This window comes from Brugia malayi (genome assembly GCF_000002995.4).
Source record: "Brugia malayi strain FR3 genome assembly, contig: Bm_v4_ChrX_scaffold_001, whole genome shotgun sequence".
In the NCBI taxonomy this organism is placed as follows: domain Eukaryota; kingdom Metazoa; phylum Nematoda; class Chromadorea; order Rhabditida; family Onchocercidae; genus Brugia; species Brugia malayi.
In genome coordinates this window covers 10484027-10502824 of record NW_025062479.1, presented here as the reverse complement: position 1 = coordinate 10502824, position 18798 = coordinate 10484027, and the positions used below count along the sequence as shown (strand labels likewise).

General features: G+C 33.2%; 4 protein-coding genes across 8 annotated transcripts; 3 read left to right on the top strand and 1 right to left on the bottom strand.

The window, feature by feature from the left end:
* Window positions 1-1332: 1332 nt before the first annotated feature.
* On the top strand, window positions 1333-4385 carry Bm233 (Uncharacterized protein; the record flags this gene model as incomplete). Of its 4 annotated transcripts, XM_043074374.1 has the most annotated exons (11): window positions 1333-1381; window positions 1723-1831; window positions 1909-2047; window positions 2203-2358; window positions 2557-2667; window positions 2812-2925; window positions 3080-3197; window positions 3413-3540; window positions 3751-3855; window positions 3986-4115; window positions 4345-4385. In XM_043074374.1, the coding sequence occupies 11 exons, from the start codon at window positions 1333-1335 to the stop codon at window positions 4383-4385; spliced, it is 1200 nt and encodes a 399-aa protein (XP_042930308.1). The 4 variants fall into 4 exon arrangements, with proteins under 4 accessions (XP_042930308.1, XP_042930309.1, XP_042930310.1 ...); XM_043074375.1 differs by lacking the exon at window positions 2812-2925; XM_043074376.1 differs by lacking the exon at window positions 1333-1381 and having other exon boundaries at window positions 1818-1831.
* Window positions 4386-5428: 1043 nt separating this feature from the next.
* Window positions 5429-8767, top strand: Bma-sand-1 (SAND family protein; the record flags this gene model as incomplete). Its single annotated transcript, XM_001893649.2, has 10 exons — window positions 5429-5447; window positions 5630-5700; window positions 5790-5879; window positions 5969-6214; window positions 6386-6470; window positions 6651-6781; window positions 6900-7081; window positions 7329-7524; window positions 7981-8187; window positions 8627-8767. 10 exons carry the CDS (start codon window positions 5429-5431, stop codon window positions 8765-8767), a joined length of 1368 nt encoding a protein of 455 aa, XP_001893684.2.
* A 946-nt stretch (window positions 8768-9713) lies between these two features.
* Window positions 9714-11709, top strand: Bma-mrpl-2 (Ribosomal Proteins L2, RNA binding domain containing protein; the record flags this gene model as incomplete). Its single annotated transcript, XM_001893650.2, has 6 exons — window positions 9714-9921; window positions 10129-10235; window positions 10487-10637; window positions 10719-10894; window positions 11185-11384; window positions 11574-11709. 6 exons carry the CDS (start codon window positions 9714-9716, stop codon window positions 11707-11709), a joined length of 978 nt encoding a protein of 325 aa, XP_001893685.1.
* Window positions 11710-12338: 629 nt separating this feature from the next.
* On the bottom strand, window positions 12339-17121 carry Bma-ddx-17 (RNA-dependent helicase, putative; the record flags this gene model as incomplete). 2 transcript variants are annotated; one of them, XM_043074373.1, is made up of 13 exons in its annotated part: window positions 12339-12444; window positions 12612-12751; window positions 12870-12967; window positions 14394-14453; window positions 14589-14727; window positions 14826-14885; window positions 15250-15456; window positions 15547-15707; window positions 15809-16016; window positions 16141-16368; window positions 16594-16712; window positions 16843-17009; window positions 17093-17121. In XM_043074373.1, the coding sequence occupies 13 exons, from the start codon at window positions 17119-17121 to the stop codon at window positions 12339-12341; spliced, it is 1722 nt and encodes a 573-aa protein (XP_042930307.1). The 2 variants fall into 2 exon arrangements, with proteins under 2 accessions (XP_042930307.1, XP_001893687.1); XM_001893652.2 differs by lacking the exon at window positions 14826-14885.
* Between the last annotated feature and the right edge of the window lie 1677 nt (window positions 17122-18798).

Genomic DNA, 18798 nt, shown 5'->3' with positions numbered 1-18798 from the left:
AATAATTGAATTACGAGTTTCTCAGAGTTACTGGAAGCATAGGAATTTTATCAATGAATTCATTCACAAATATTTGCTGAAACTGTGATTATCAGGAATTGAGAAGCTTTATGGAGGAGTTCATTACCAATGTTTGTATAAGACTATAATAATTTTATCTTTGGCTCAGTGGTATTTTATGTCTCCAGTATCTGGCTATGGAATGAATCGTATAATCTAAAGGATAGCAAAATCTTAACATTATAAAAAACTGCGAAACTGGAACCTAATGAACGTAACATCTATACCGGGATGAATTTCTAGTGATTAATCGAGGTAGGATGGGTGCTTATTTAGAAAACTTCAGCTTGTTTGTCGTTAGAAGGACAAGGATAATTTAAATGAAAAGCCAGTGAATGATTTGTCATCTGCAACGTAAATTATCACAGGAAGAGAATTTCGACTGCAGCAATTAGTGATTTCAGAGCTGAATGGGGTTATTTATTGTACTGGAATGTCAAAGTATTTAGTGTATGATAAGTAAGTAGTTGATTGCGATGTGAGTGGTCATTTTTTTTTTCATCGAGTAGATTGAACTTCCATAATTAACTAGTATATAGTTCCATCATTAACCGGTTTATATTAGTCGGCTGTGTTCTTTTTTATGTTTACCCTACATTTGTTGTTTTAATGTTCTGTTTCTTTTTTATTTTCATTTTTTTTTTTTGATGCCAAAGCAACATCATATACTGAGTAAGTAGCCCCATCAGTGGGAAGTTAATTCAATCTGTTAGCTAGAAATCGTCGTTTTTTCATGACGAACCAAATTCCGGGATCTGTTGCTCAAATACTGACTGGGAACGTAAAGCAGAATGAAGATATCTCCGAACAAAGTGGAGGTAAAAATTGAAAGAGGGGAGGCGAATGAAATAAAAGACTATAAAATGTTACCTTGTAGAATGCTACTTTTCTGGATCGTTCTTCGGACAGTTACAGGTTGGATTGTGAAGTTCACAAAATATGCTGAAGGATTAATGAGGCACTGTTCCGATGTTTTGATTAATACTGATTTTTATTTCGGTTCCATTCTTTGAATATTTATTATTTTCTAAGAATTCACTATAAATTTTGTATAACTGATGTGAATTATTTCAGTTCCATATAAACCCATCATGAATTTGATTTAAGTATTTTTTACTAAAAAAAGAAATTTCTTATGGCAGCTGTTAAAGCACAAAGTTTATTGACCATTCTTTTCTGTTTCCGTTCAGCGTTGTTTTATACGTATCACTGAATATTTTGCAATTTAGTGAAGCTTTGTTTTAGATTGTGAAGGAGTGTGAGATTCTGGAAATGAAATCAGAAGAACACGGAGAGATTAGTGACTCCACTGAATTGGGAGGTATTCATTTTTTGTCTCGTAGGTAAATTTGTTGCTTCTAATGTGGAGGAATTTAATATATCAAAATTGTATGACTTAATTGTGTTTACTTTGTTTGTTATTCTCAATGTTTAATACATTATTTTTCTAGAACAAAGTAAAAGTAATGTAGGGAAGTTAATGAAGAATTCAGATTTAAAATTGAAATCTCGTCATATAGAGGTCTGTTCTCTATAGTAGGCTGTTATTGATTCTGTTGCGAAGTTTTAAATGATGAGTTAATGTTGAATTAATGAGATTCAGTAAGGTAAATTATAGTTCAACATCCAGTTTATATATTAAAAGAGTTGTTTCATTTTCAGAAGTGCTTACGGAAGAAGTCTCACTGGTAGCTCAGATAAAAGTTTCTAATCAGAAGCTGCTACTATCGAAGGAAGTGATAGTCGAAGGAATCGACATGGAGCGAGAAAGGCAACACAATTAGATATTTTCTTCTATAATTTGACTGAACAAGATAACGCTAAATTAGAATTGATTTCATTTATCAGGTCAGCAAGTTTGCAACGCGAATTACAAGAAGCTATGGAACAATACACGAATGATAAACAATTTAAAGGAAAAGAAGAAGCAACCGTAGAATTACAAGCTATTACTTCTGATGGGCAGTCGCAAACTGATGATTTACAAGTACGTAATAGTTAGCATTGTTTTTATACATTATTCTCAGAATAAAGAATTTAATGATAAAATTATGTTGAAATATTTTGGAAAAGAAATAACTTTGTCATAGCATGTTCTAGAAGTCTGAAATATAAATGAGTAAGTATAAATGATGAATGCAGGAATATATACGAAGTCTGGAAATGGAATGTGAAAGATTGCGTGAGATCGAGAAAGTCATTTCTGAAAAGGATGTGTTACTGAAAGAAAGGCAAGAATTGCAGAACATTCTTGAAATGGAGTTGCAGACTACAAAAGCTGAGGCTTTAGCTGAAAAAGTTTGTGACTGATTCGTATCAGCTGATTTGTTAGTGTTTGATATCATTGGAATTGTTTGACTTACTGTAATTACAAGCTGAACTTTGCCTACAGTTCGCATACTGTTTCTTTTAATTCATTTCAATGGATGTACTTGTATGCATTTGTCAAGATATTTATTACTTCAGTTAAATAAGTATGTATTGACAAATTTTTAGGAGAAAAAGATAGCGGAAGAAGCGGCTTGGAAAGAAATGAAGCAAGGATTTTGCACTGAAATTGAAGCATTAAAGATACGCGTACTCGAGTTGCAGTGCGCCAAAGAAGAAGTATAGATTTCTTTTAAATTGGGCTAGTTTCACGACTTGGAGTTTTACGATCTTTTTTTAGTTTCCTCTAAAAACTGATGTTTGATATTTTGAGTAATTTAAATATAATTCTAAGTTTACTGGTGATTGATTTACAATTTGTAGGAACAAACTTCAGTAGCTCAAAATTTGGAAGTGGTTAAAAAAATACTGAGAGAAGATGTGAATGGATATGAAGTCGGGATGAGATTTAGTAAAGAAATGGAGCTATTACGTATGGTGATTTTTTCGTGAACTTTATCTATTCCATTCAGTTGGATGTGGATTTTGTTATTCTACACCAAATTTTGAAATATATCAAATTTGCATGATACAATCATTTTTGGGTACTAGCTAGTTTTAAACTGTGTTTTTTTTTTCTTTTTTTATTTAGTATTCAATAATGGAAGAATTAACATATCAAGTGCGGTCGGAGCAAAAACGCGCTGAAGAAGCCGAAAAACGCTTGGACGATATCCTTAGCATGGGTAATGCTAATGTCTGTACCCACGGTGAATTTTTTTGCAACATCACATTTTGTGTTCATCATTTAAAGATTGGAGTGATATATTTTAAGAGTAGTGTTAAGTTTGCAACTCAGTTTTTCTAATAGATGCTGCGGCATTATGTTCTGTTTGGTATCATTTTTAATTTATAGTATTTCATAATTAAAATTGGCTAGAATTCTCTTGAGGTAGGACTAGTGACAAATCTTTATAAATTGTAGATAACGCTCAGGTGCAAGTAGCTGGATTACCATCTACTCCTCTGAATTGTTTTAAAGTGAAAGATGATGAAGAATCCAGCCTTTGCTCTTGGCCATCTCTGCCAGAATTCAAAAGATCCTTCAATCACGTATGTTTGAAAATTGTCATTATAACTTGCATTCATTTGGGTTCAGAAGAGAAAGTTTCCATCATCTGTAAGGATCATAATGTACTAAAATATGAAATGACATTTGAGCCACATTATTCTCTTTACCAAAACTTAATCTTTATAGCAATGTTCACGATATTTTCTTGTCTCATTATTCCTCGATAATAATTGATCAGGCGTAGTTTACAGGATTCTGACGAAGAAAGTTCATCACCAGTTTCAGATGCCTTTAATGCAAGATTAATTAATCGTTTTAGTGTCTTGCGAATGAAACTTGCCAAGACCACTGATCTTGTAAGTGCTTCTTAGTTTTTTGCAGATTTTATCAACCATATTTTTCTAGAGGAAGGAAAAAGAGTAGAGTGGATTTGCTGTGAATTGGCTTAGAATTTGATGGATTTCAATATCAATTGTTATTTTTTAGTTAAATAAATACGAAGAAGAGAATAGCTTATTGCGAAAAGAAGTAATTGAAAAAAGTGAAGAGATTGCGCATTTGATGCATACTTTATGCGATACTAATCATAGTCCACAAGTGTCAAATTCATCAGCTGGTATGACATTTCTTAGATTGGTTTCCTACTTATTTACACGTTATGAATTGACGATAGTGAGTATAAATTTGAATTTAACGCCGGGATATTATGCTAGAACTCTTCTTAAGCTTCGATGCTTTTTTAAGGAATTGGGTTAACAATAAGAGTACTCCTCTAATATGTCTTTTTATTATGATTTAAGTATATTTTTCTTGATTTGGGGTTTCATGTTTTTTTTTTTTTTCAGAGCATTCAGACGTTACGGGAGAAAAATGGCAATTGATCTGATACACGTACAGGCGAGTGAACTGACTCGTTCCTTAGAAACTAAAAAATTAAAAGTTTTCCTTAACTGTGTCAATTTTCCAGTGCTAGCATTTCGAAAATATTTATTATAATTTTTTTTTTTTGTCATATCGGATACACATTAACGCTTAGGTGGTTTTCTTCTGGAAAGTTTAGAATTAGAGATGTTATAAAATTGTTGTAAAAATTTTAGAAAACGTTAGAGGGGCGGACAAGTATTGGAATTCTCAATGTTATTATTATTAATTTTTTTGCTTAATAATATAAGTAAAATGTAAATAGATATAATATAAACAATTTATTGTATTATTTTTTAGTATTTATATTTTGGCTTGATGTAGTATGAATTCAAAAGATGCTATGTCAATAGTGCAAGTTCTATTCAAAAATTTGCAGTTGTGTTTTACAGAAATTTAAAAAAAAAAAAATTATAGTGTCGTTGCTGCCATTCCTCGGCACTGAGGATATTTGTATTCGAGCATAAAAGTGTGATAGGGCATTTAGAACAATGAAGTCGTGAATTTCTAAGAAAAGAGTAGAATTGTTTCATTTTAAGTATGTGAAATGTTATGCACTATTAAATTTCGGCACATTGCTTATTTGTTATAATTTTATTCATTTTATTGGGGGTTTTAATCATCTGATGGAACATTCGTTTTATTTTTACAATCTTTTAGTTATGATGCCATAAAATGATGAAATTTATTTTATAAATAAATGTAGCGCAATTCTGGACCTAACTTTTTACATTCCAAATATGTGAAATTATTGAGATATTATTATTCTTATTTTGAGCATTTTATAATGTATAATATTTAATTTTCAACCCATTGGTAGTATAGATAGCTTATTCATTATTAGCTAATAGATTGTTGTGGTTCGCAGTCTTTCTCATTCGAGTAACTTCAGAATTCCAGCTGTGTCTTTAGTTATGCGGTATAGAACATGATTTATTGAAGTTTTAAATTTTCTTATATGAAAAGTATTTGGAGAAAGTGGAAGGATTAACGATTAAATATGATTGGATGGAAGAGGCGCTTGCAAGTAAGATATATGTGGAAGTTAAGGAATTCTAATTGCAATTTCAAGGTGTTTCAAAGTCCTGGGAAGATTACTTTTATAAAAAATGACTTTTCAAGTACCTGGAATTGTGTCATTATTGGTAACATGACGTTGACGAACGGTGAGATTAGCGAAGCTGGATTCTGAGTCTGAATTGACATCAGCAGTGCCTGGCGGCACAAATATACCTGAAACAAACAAAGAACTTGATGTTGATCTCGACAAAACCGCAGGAGTTTGTTTTCTGTTGATTTTATGGGTACTTAAATTCCAGTTTACATTTCCAAGGAAATGTATGCTTTTATTACAATGAAAATTTTGCAGGGATTACGAACAGTTGATGATAAACCATATGAGGAAAACAAATGTGATGATGAAGCTTTGCTTGATGAATTATCACGTCGTGAATTTACGGTACTATTCAAAAAATTTCAATAGCACTTTTACCTAAAATACAACTTATTTCTTACTTTTCTTTTTCAGTGTTTCTGTTCATTCTTAAGGTATTTGTGTTGTCGGAAGTTGGCAAACCAATCTTTGCATCGTGTGGGCATGAAGAGCAATTATGTTCACTTATTGCACTCATTCAAACATTTGTTATGGTTGTTACTTCATGGAATGATAGTCTTAAACGGATTCGTTCGGCTCATATGCAGATTTCTTTCTCCTATCGAAGTCCACTTATTTTATGTATTGTTTCACGTGACGGGTTTCAGCTGGATGCTCAGGTGGATCTTGTTTATAAACAGGTGACTTTTTTCCAGCTAATTTAAAAAAGTTGAAGAATATATTTTATAATTTATTTTTATTTTGAAGTTGAAATGCTATAATATCTAAGCTCACTAACTTATCATGTTTTATTATAATGGCAAGAAGATTGAATCTTGAAGATGTATGATTATAGCAGTTTCACATTCTAGATGCTTTCAATAATTTGTCGTGACCAACTGATTTCGATTTTTCAAACTAAAGGAGCTAATTTTGATCTTCGATTTATGCTCAAAGGTATATGTTTTTCAGTGCTGTTTATGAACTCCTCTGTGTGTATCAAAAATAGTTTTTCTTAAACCATAATAAATAGTTGTTAGAAAAATTAAAGCATTCATTATTACTTCGATTTAATATTTTCATTAATGTTCAGCATTTCTTTTATATGCTGCATATTTGTGGAAAATATCTTTTCAGGCACAGACAGACATTTAAATGCCATGGTGTGCGGCTATAGGAATGATATAGCAGTGTTCATGCGTTCAATTCGGATATTTCCTATGACTTTTGCAGATAGGGAACAATTCACAAGTGCAATTATATCAGCAGTAAACAATGCAAAGTTAAGTTGTTTAGATTTCACTTTTATTTTTCTGCATATTCGAAGGAAACTTAATTTGTTGCAGCCAATATTCTCCACTCTTGTCTTCAGTAATGTCATTTTAGGTTAAAAATATTGTATATGGATTGGTTGTAGCTAACCGGCAGCTTATCACGGTAGTTCGAATGAAAGGTATTATATTAAATCCATGCGATTTGCATCTTCTTATCAATCTTATTGATTGTAATCCATCGTTAAAGAATGCCGATAATTGGATACCTATATGCTTACCACAGTTTAATGATACGTAGGTTTTTCTATAGATGACTTGCTTTTTCTTTCTTGGTACATAATTTTTCATGTTTTTTTTTATCTGTCAACGAACAACCAATCTTCTGTGTAAGATGTTGCATTCCCAAACATCTAGCATGATTCAGGTGAAGTTTCACTTAAATATTTATTGCATGACAGGAAATGATATCATGTTTTTATGCAAAACCACACCTATTTCCTTTTAATAAAATTATTTGTAATTTGTATTCGAAACAATTTAGGGGATACCTTTATGCTTATGTTTCTTTTATCTGGGAAAACAGTAGTGCGTGCTTGATGCTATTATCTCTGGAACGCGGCGCGTTTGAGACACTTCGTGGTGTGAAAGATATGATTATTACTAAGTTACGTTCATCGAAGCTACATGCTTCATTAAAGAATGCTGTGGCGAATCCTTCTTTTTTCGATATTCAAACGGTGTTTTATTCTTATTATATATGCTGTAGTTTTTTTCAATACAAAAATAATGAGATGATTTTGATTGATAGTTCAATAGAAGATAATATCGTCGAAATCGTCCGCATCCAATGCAATAATTTCCATGAACTGACCTAGAGTTTTTTATCAACTTAGTATTAGATGTTTTTTCGGATTTATGGCATTTTACGTACAAAAATCGATGCCAGACTTTTTGAACGAGATCTGTAGTTTGATTAGCTAACGTGTAGATAAACATTCTTCCCCTGAATATTTCGAAAATAAATTTCTTTGCTGATTCATTATCACTTCTATTCTGTGATGAAATACCGAAAATTGAATTGTTTGATGAGCTAGCACTGCAAGCAAAAATATTAAAGTGATCATCTCCAGTTTCAAAATTCGAGATATTGATGAAAATTTGAACTTTTTCCAAGAAGTGCAAGATCTTTGCAGGATGTTCCTTCGGATTTATGGCATTTTACGTACAAAAATCGATGCTCAAGCCAAATATGTTGTTCACAACATTCATTGCCATTTGTCAGTAAAAGTGAACGTTGGAAATTGCAAGAATATTATAAAAAAATGTTTGGTTATTCGATGCGAACACCTAATCTGAGACACCTATTCGTTACAAGGCCCGAATGTTGTTTACTGTCGAGTGTAATCTTATTTGTTTCTTTTTTTTTTTTTCATTCAGAACTAAGTTTGACTTATTATTGAAAGCACTTTCAATTTAATCAGAGTAGGTTAGTATTGAAAGCCTATTTTATGAAATTAATACGCTGTATATGATGGTAAGTTAAGTATATTGAACCATAAAGCGTAATAGCGACGTAGAAGTGTTTCAAATTCTGTAATATGTTATGTTAACCAGAATTAGAATCACAACAAATTACAAGAATATTATAACCGTTCTAATATTTCAGCACAGCTGAAAATTCTTTCAAAGAACATTTATGTTCCTCATTCAGTAATTTCAATCTATCCGTTGATGAGACTTTGCGAGAAACTGAGTGTAGTGTTCTACTTTAAGTTTATTATAACTTAAGAAAGATGTTTGAATTATTTTTTATACTGCAAAAAAAGAAATTTTCTCCAGGTTACCTCGAATTACGAACTGCACTGCGTATTAAGCCCATTTGTAACGCGTGCATCAGCAAGTGCACATGTCGATCGTCTTTTGAAAATGCTTAAAAAAGAAGAATCGAAATTTTTTACTACTGCTTCTGTGTGTTTCTAGATCTTATCAAATATGCAGTGGTGCATAGTATTTTCAACTATTGATCAGCAGTATTTTACTCACTTATTATTCTTTTCATTTACTGGTCCAAATCTTTGAAGAAAATGCAGTGTATTTTTATCAGCAGTACAAAATATGAGGTTGAATTAAATAGCTTCATTGAATTAATTGAAAATACTTCAAGAAATTATGTATGGAGGAATATTTTTTCATTGAAAATGTTAAACTTTAATCCTAATAGTAAATGCATTTTTTGTTTTGGATATTTTGCTACGGAGTATTCATATTATTTACTATTTTATGGTAATTCATTTTTTCTCTTCTTTTAAATGAATGACTTATATCAGTAATTTAATGATTGTATTCATCATTAATGTTTTATTTAAGATAGATTTCGGATGAAAACTTATTGCAAAAATGAAGCACTGATACTGTTACTAGTAATTTTTACGGACAAGTCATTAAATTCTAATATATCATTTTCTTTAATGTATGATCCGGGGAATAGAATTGCTCCAAACATTTATCCTTGTTTCTGCTTCATATAATATTAATTAGATGTAGCTTGTTGCAACAAGCATGTAATTGGATTATGACCCATAGTTGATTTTTTTTTTTTTTTTTTGATGAGTAAAATAATCACATGATTAATCTGAAAGTGCAAAATTTTCAGTAAATTTTTTATTTTATCTTTCCTGAAGTATGATTAACGTGTCAGATTTGATAAAAATTTATTACTTTTGATTAAAAATTCATCCAATCAAATGATGTAAATACTTCGTGATTTCTTTCACCTTATCTTTATACCATTGATATATACATGGATTGCCATAGAATCTTACTCGGAGGCAAGTAAGGACTTATTTAAGCGTTATATATCACGCTATTAATAAGTTAATTAATATTTTATAACACGTTGATTCTGAAGTTATTGAAGATTTCTGCAATGCAAACTAGTATGGGAAACGCATTACGTTGCGTTTACCTATCACCGCATTTGTTCATGTTTTCAAAACGTTTTATGCCTGCTCGTGGAACAAAACCTTTACCAAGATATCTTTGGGATATGGAAGATCTAAAAAAGCAGACAAAAGGAAAATATACACATGAACCTTTAGTTTTACATCGCCTTGGTGGACGTGATCCCAAAACAGGTTTGAGTTTTGTACGCTCTATCGTTGTCGTTCTTTAACCAAACATCCTTTCTTCCCTAGAAATATACAAGGGTATTATACTACGGTATTAATGGAACTGTTGTATCTCAAAGCTCACTTGAAGGTATCATAGGTTATTATGTTAAATGTTTCAGTCTTATACAAGGTGACTTTACATAGTTTAGAAGAAATTATCCTTTTTACTAGGTCGAAAAGTTAATCAGCATATCGGTGGTGGCACCAAATTCGACTATTTCATGGTTGATTTTCATCGACGTGGACCAAAAGAGCCTGGTATAACTTATGACGAACGGGTAACGATTTTTTCAAGACATTTTTTGTACTATAGTTAGCTTCATAAAAATTTTGATTTTTTTCTTATTACCAATTTCTTTTCTAGAACTTTTAGTTATTGTTGCGAAGAAAAATTCTAATGTGTAGGAAGTTTATTAAAATAAAGATTCAGTATCAGAAAAATCAGTTACTAACAACTTTAGTTATATATTGAGTATTAGGCTAGTGATATTATTGCCTCGTTACAGACAAATATTCTAGTGTTTTTAAGGTCATTGAAGTACGACGAGATCCAAACAGGACATGTTTTATTGCACTTGTTGCTGGTTGGGAAGGTAAACGCTGGATATTAGCAACGGAGAATATGAAAGCTGGACAAATTATTAGTACGACATGTTACGTACCTGAAAGTCCTCAAGAAGGTTAGGAGATTTTCGCAAAACAGAATTCAGTTTTCAGTTCGACAGACTTATGAAGCTACTGTAATTTCAATAATTTTGTAGGAAGAGAAGGTAATGCATATCCATTAGGAGCGTTGGCATCTGGTTCCATAATTAATTCAGTGGAAAAATTCCCAAATGAACGAAAATACCCTTCAACAGATGACGATGTCTTTATTGTCACTGCCGGCACATGCGCTGAAATTATCAGGCATCAAGGAGATTTTGTTATTATTAGAGTAATTTTTTTTTTTAATTTTCGAGTCATAAAGTTCTAATTGAATTTAAATTTTTAGCAAACTTAATCATTGGAATCAAATATTAAAGTTTTAAATTGGAAATCTGTCCCCGTTATAGTGGACTACGTTTTGAAGTTTATTATCATTTACATATAGGTAGTAAGCCTGATCTCATACTTCAGTATGTCGTGTAGTGTACAATTCAAAACGCTGACAACATTTGAAAATGATATGCTGTTACTCATACACACTGAGTATGTTAAAGTGTCAAAATTGTCATTTCTTTTCAGCTTCCTCACAAACATGAATTTGTTCTGTCAAAGGAATGCATGGCTACAGTTGGCAGACTGTCACATGCAGAATTTCACGACAAGATTTTTGGCTCAGCACAAATGCATCGACGTTTTGGCTATAAGATGGCTAGTGGCTTGTTCCAAAAGAAAGACGGCTATTTGGGCCGGAAAGTACGACGACTACCGCCACCGAGAACGTACATAACTTCTATCTGTTCTACATTTTTAAATCATTGACAAGTTTGAGCAGGCAGTGACACATAATCTTTCAATAATTGAGTGGACTAAAATAGCGTTCAGGGTCCGGACCATTCCTAACGGTTGTATACGTTGAATCGGGCGGAGCAGTCCGCTGACTTCTTGGTTTCCCCCAGTTTTCATTCCAGGTTGGTGCCAGAGAAACCACCACAAGAAATGCAGTCATTTACCCTCACCAAGGAACAGCAAAGCGGACAAACAGGCATACATCGCATGCCACAGTTGGTTCACGCTGGTTTCAATTATCGCGAATATCCGGACTGATATTGCTGCTGTGTATGTAAACAGTGAAAAGAACTTTTATCTCAACCACATTTGCAACATAAGCCTAACACTGGGCTCTCTGAGCTGGAAGATCCTCAAACTGTTACGGAATGCAACACTCATCCCTTTCTCCCAGTCTTTAAGTGCTGGAGGTCGGTTGACTGGTTGGTACCTACCCTTTGTCATATCCGTTTAGTTAATTTTAGAAACAATTTTGGCAAGCAAAATAGATGAAACAAATCCTCTGGCTTTACATCAACAGCTACGTTATCATAGCAATAGCTCAATACCAGAGACAATTATAATCATATGATGTTGAAAACAAAAAGACAATCCATTAATACAATTACAACAACGGAACAAATTCAATGATCATTTAGTGATTCAGTGTTGCGGAGCAGCAAGACTTAACAGTAACATGTATGTATAAACACAAAAACAATTACGATGAATTACGAATAAAAAACTTGCAAAACCACTTCCGAAATTGTCTTGTGATCCTCGAATATGTCTCTTCGAAATATGCTCCTAAGGGTCGTGTAACGCTTGACCCATGAATCTCGGAGAACGAGGTAAGATGGTATTGGACTTGTGGAAATGGAAGTATTTAAGATGGAGTGCAAAATTCATCACCAGCCATCACCATAACCCAATCGTGCTGTCGCATCAAATCGGGGCCTCTTGGCAAAATCATTACCACCACCGCCATAGCTTCGTTTATAACCTCCACCATATCTAAAACTACTGGATTAATAGTACGAAATTGAAAAACTAAAACTTGAAACCAAACATCCGGATTGACAGGACCCTCAATCCCTACATTCCAAACTTGGTCAAATGGTTCAATATCAGACTCGTTTAAATTCATTACTGCCTCACCAACTAGTACAAGCGTAACTGACCTTCCACGTCCTCCATTGAAGTTATCCTTAGCCATTTGGTGTAATTCTGGAGGTATACTTTGATTTGCCTCTTCCAAAACTTTTATCAGATCTTTCGCTTTTGGAGCATTTGCATAAGTGAAGAACGTATATGCAACGCCCTGAAACAATCATTTGTAAAGTGAACCAAGTTCTTTCTCGTACTCTTGGATTTTTCAAAAAACGTCATTAAACAAGCATAAATTCGGATCAGGTAGTTCCGATGGATGCAAATCTTACAGTTTTATCACGTCGTCCTGTTCGTCCGATACGATGCACATAATCCTCCGAATTATTCGAATAATCAAAGTTTATGACGTACTTAATATCATCAACATCTGAATTTAAATTTACATAACTCTAAAATCAACATACCACCACATCTTATAACTATCCATTAAATCTACAATTAATCACTATGAATTTCGGTATAGCATTCGTTGAACGAGAGTATGTAATAACAATGAACATGAGTGATCTTCGATTATGAAAAAAAAAAAAACCTCTCAATACAGGCGTATATACATGGAGAGTCGGATAGTCGATGAGTTTAACTTCACTAAATTAATTCAACAGTTAAGACATCTCAACATACATTCCGTACATAATGATCAGTGTTGAAACCGAAGTACTCAATCGGCAGATAAGGTCCACGAAATTGAAGTTTCAACAAATGCACTATATTATACACTAATTTTATGTCACAACAATTCCGTGGATGAATTGCCTATTTTAAAACCAAATCGTCTTTGTCGCATAAGCCAAAAAGTAATAAAGTGATAAATTACCCAAGCAAACTATCCGACCTTCCACGCAATACCCAGATTTCTCATACTTAAAATATTTAAATAAATGTGCACTTATCTTTTGCAATAAATGGTGCATTCTACTTTATTCCTTAATAAAACGCTGGAAAGTGACAATAACTTGGAGAATCGATTGGCGAGAAATCTAACCTGGATTCTCAAGTGCGTCACTTTGTAATCAAGTTGAGGAAGCTGTGTCGTGTGGCAGCTGAATCCATAACAAATAAATCCCTTGTCGATGAATTTGCGTGTGCAACAGGTGGTCCAGCCTCCAAATATTGAGAGGCCCAAACTGCAAAGGTACGATGCGGCCCAATTTTTCATTTTTTTTTACCGCGGACCACTTCCTCCCTTCAGCTGACGACCATTCTGCACACGCAGCAACAATGACCCCTCTGTTTGCGCGTGAATCTGATGACATTCACCTCTTTTTTCATTCTTTTCTAGTTTTCTTTACAAAATTCAACTGCTATGGTTTGAATAATAAGAAACTTATATTATGGCTAGGAATAATGGAAATCATACTTATTCATCAGAAAAGAACTAATACTAAAAAACAAAACTTTGAAATGTCATTTTATGCGCACACTAGAGCAGTCACTGGCCAGAGCCATAACACAAGCACAAAGCTTCCTCATCCCAGATCACCAGTATTTTCTTTTACTTTACACCATTATGTCCTAAATTTCCAAAACAACACAATGTATTAAAAAGAGCGAAAGAGCAGATTTTTTTGCTCTTATTAAAAGCCGCTCCTTATTGCTAAGAGCTCAATGAATACGTACACGCATGTAACAAGAGAATATTCTATTTCCACTGCCAGCTAACTTCAAAAAAACATATCAAAATACTCTCGCCGAATGCTAGTCTCGTTAATATTCTTGATGTAAGCCTGTCGCATACATTAATCCCATCACAAGCATGATGCTTTCGAAGCGTCTCAAGTAAAGTAACTTACCTAATCCACGAGCAGCTACATCAGTTGCTAATAGAATTGGAGTTTTCCCACTTCGAAATTCTGAAAAAATGATCAACAAGCTCAAAGTTGACATGACTGAGGAGAAACCAAGGAAACAACCAACTTCAAAGTTCATTCCTAACATGTAAAATTCTCCAGAACAATTATAACCGAAGAAAAAAGAGTAAAACATACCACTTAGAGCCCAGTCACGTTCCGACTGACCTTTATCACCATGAATACACAAAGCAGGCCAGCCGTCTCGCCGCATCCAACGTGTTAAATCATCCGCTTTGCGTTTTGTTTCCACGAAAATTATGGTTTTACAATCTTCCTAAAACAATGTTCTTTTGAACGATGAACGTGCAATAAAGAGCGAATCCAAACTTCGTATTAAACAAATCTTCCATCTGATGAACACGATATTCGAACCTGGCTATTATTTCGCCATGCATTTCCTTTGTAGTTGTCTGTTGGTGTGCTCTTCGACTCCTTTAAAAACGACTAAGATCTTCCTCAGCAACATTCAATCTTTGCGAAGCAGTTAGAAGTTACAAAATTCACAAATTACTACTGATGCATAACCCGTAGGTGTTACAATCTACTCTCTATGTTGCATGTAACCGAGAATCTCACGTTATCTGTTGGCTCTCTATTTTCAATCACTATCGTACTCAGGAGACATGTAGACTTCGCATGAAACTGAGAGCTACAAAAAAAAATAAAAAAAAAAGTGAAAGCTTACTACAAACAAAAATGCACATCTGCTTACTTCTTTCATTAAAATAAATATCTACATACAGCTTTATAGGGCATATCAATATAAGATATAATTATCCAAGTTATAAAATGATACCTTATTCATAATGTCACTAAGAATAGCCATGAGACGCTGCTGCTTATTCGACTCATCAATAATTTCAACAATTTGTGTTATATTATGATTTGCTGATAATTCCAAAGAACCGACATTCAGATGTGCGGCATCCGTCAAAAAGTCCATCGCTAGTTTTCTAACGTCTTTTGGCCAAGTTGCCGAAAACATTAATGTCTGCCGATCGGGCTGAAATTATATAACTCCAAAATGTTTCAGAGCAAAGCAATCCTGACGATAGCAAATGTTAACTGACAGTAGAGCCAAATGAAAGCTTACTCTGATCTGTGACACAACTTTCCTAATTTGAGGTTCAAATCCCATGTCTAACATTCGATCAGCCTCATCAAGTACAAGATAAGTACATCGCCGAAGATCGGTTTTACCTATTTCCAAGAAATCCATTAAACGGCCTGGTGTCGCAATTATGATATCAACCCCTATAACGGTTGAATAACTTAAAACATTTTCATAGTGCATGGCTTTCACTACGACAGGACATGTTCAAAACCCTGCCAAGCAAAATCAAGGAAATCTGAACCTCGTTCAAGATCGCGAGCCTGTGTAGCTTTTGGTGCACCACCGAACAAACATGTTATCGAGAGATCTGTTGCCCTGCAGTAATCTTTAGCCACTTCTTCGACCTGCTGAGCCAATTCCCTGGTTGGTAAAAGCACTAATACTGATGGACTTTTCTGATGGCCTCGCGGTGGTTGATTAATTGTATGGACAATTGCCGGAAGAATGAACTGAAAAAACTCCACTATTTGAAAAACGGAGAGGCTTTAGTATAATTCCACATCAAAGATAAATAACATATGAAAAATCATTTAATCAGATGTTCCGAACTTCAGAGACTAAAAAGGTAAGTACCGCGAAAGTCTTTCCAGAACCGGTCTTAGCAATTGAAACCATATCTCTACCACTCAATGCAATTGGCCATGATATTGATTGAATAACTGTTGGCTTTTGGAAATTTGCAAAAAGCATATCTGTGAGAACCTGAGGGAAACCAGCTTCCTTAAAATCAAAAACTGGACGAGGAAGATCGTTTCCCTCAACAGTAACCTGATTATCCGTAAACCATCTGTCTATTTCAACCTGAAAATAATTATAAATTTCAAGCAGTAGTCAGAAAACTTCAAGCTCTTAAATTATATCTACAATTTATTACATCCATAATTTGCCATATGCGAAGCGACGACAAATATTTTTATCCAGTTAAAAGCAATTAACATTATATGACAATATTTTGTTTCACAAATTCCCCATTGATCCCATTTTTCTTCCACAACCTTAACTTATTTATACCATAGAAAGACGAACCTGTTCCCTACGCATGACGGCAGAATGTTCACGGTAAAAGTTCTTTTCGAACGGTCGAAGATTTTCACGACTCCAATCGATTGGGCGAAGGCTGTTACCACCAGAAGCGCTACGACTTCCTAAAATTCAACATCTTAAAACCTATTATACTTAGGGATGCTACATATTCTTATATGTGAATATATAATCAGTGTGAGCTGATGATGATGTATATATATAAAATAGAAAAATGGGACTTTAAGTTATTACCGAAATCATATTTTCTATCGCCGAAGCTACCACCAAAACGGCCACCACTACTTAGCCCACCACCACGACCACTAAAGCTACGTGGACCACCTCGATTGCCCATTCCTCCTCGGTTGCTATTGCTGCCAGCACCTCGGCTACCAAAGCTTCGACTACCACCACCACCACTGCAAACAAACAATTATATTTTGCGGGATCACATCATCTTCAAAAGACTATTATATTAAATTTTGTATTAAGCAACACCTACAATTTATCACGACCACTACCACGATTCATCACAGTTGCTTCGTCAGGTCTCTACAGCGACAGTAAAGCAGGGCAAAACCTAAAAAAATACATATCCAAACTCAATCTCAATTGTCTGAATTTCAAAATAGCACCGATCATAAAACTTGTAGGAACCATTTCAATTTGCTTGATATCAACCCTATCACCATGCGATTTAAAAAAGTAAGTATCACACCAATTACGTTTCTCCAAATCTTCCAATGAATATCGACTAATTCACATCCCAAAAATCGGATATTATTTCGTCATTTTACAAGTACTACGTTAAAATCTGAATACATTTACCTAAAGCAGTCTCCTTATTCTGAGAATTTAAAGTTGATATTCACAAAGATTACTGATAAATAAAAGAGTGTAAGTAATCAAAATCGATAACAGCTAAGTTATTGGCCTGCAATTTAAAACGCATGTATGAAAATAATCTATACTTGTAAAATACTAAGCGTAGTATGGGAATTTCATGAAACTTCATTCTAAACCATTTTCACATGAAACACACACATAAAATAATGTCATTTCTACATATATAACACATATATGGATAATGAATCAAACCATCTCGCTTCACGTCACCTACTCCAACCCTCCCAACTCAAGCAATCCTGTTCGTGCGCACCCACTCTCACTTTCCCAAAAATGTCGAAATTTCAAATCGATTATTAAAGGCAGTCCGTGAAATGAAACACCTGAGACGATATGAAAATTTTTATTTTGCACTAATTAACTATATGAGGGTATTACATCTGTGATAATCAAAAATTCGTTTGCCATCCTACTCGTTGTCATAAAACTTTACCATGATTAAAGAATTTTATTTCGAAAGGAAAAAAACAAGCATAAAAATCCTTACTTAATATATTGTTCAGGAACAAAAATTTGACTTGATTATGAATTTGATTTATTCATTCATTAATAAAAGATAAAACATTCCAGTATTAAAGAAGAAGTGAAGGAAATTTCGTTGATTATAGTTATTATTATGGGTTATACAAAAAAGGACATACGGAGCAAAAAGTCATAATTTCATGACAAAGACAACCTTCGTATCATTTATTAACTTTGACTTAAATCGTCTAGCTAGAATGGTTCAGCTAGCTATCATTTCTTTTTTATCCATTTTTCTTTCTTTTTTTTTTTTATTTCATCATTATTATTATCTAATTAATGTTATGCATACTCTTCCCAATTATTAAACTTTTTCCTCTCACTTTAAAGCAAAGAAAAAGAGCAAAATTGTTAAAGCTGAATCTTGATAAAAGTGAATATATTTGGAAGTATATCATCATTTTTACATGCAAATGATTTCATGATCATAATTAATCAAGATTAACAATATGGAATTTTGTTTTTCAAAAAGAAAATAAAAAAATGAATAATAATAAATAAATAAAAAGTAAAAAACAAAATAAACAAAGATGAGACATTTTCATTTACTAACTTTAGTTTTATTTTCCATTAGCTTTTTCTCTTTCCTTGATAGAATTTTAATTTAATTTATTTTTTGTTTTGCATTCATTTCTGCAGTCAGTATCTATAAAATGATCAAAATTTTTTATTTAGTTAAGGTACTTTTTTTTTTGAAATTTCACTGTTTTTCGGTTTACACTTCAGTTTTTTTCTCACTTCTCACTTGTAGGCTATTTGATATACCATTCTATCTCTTTT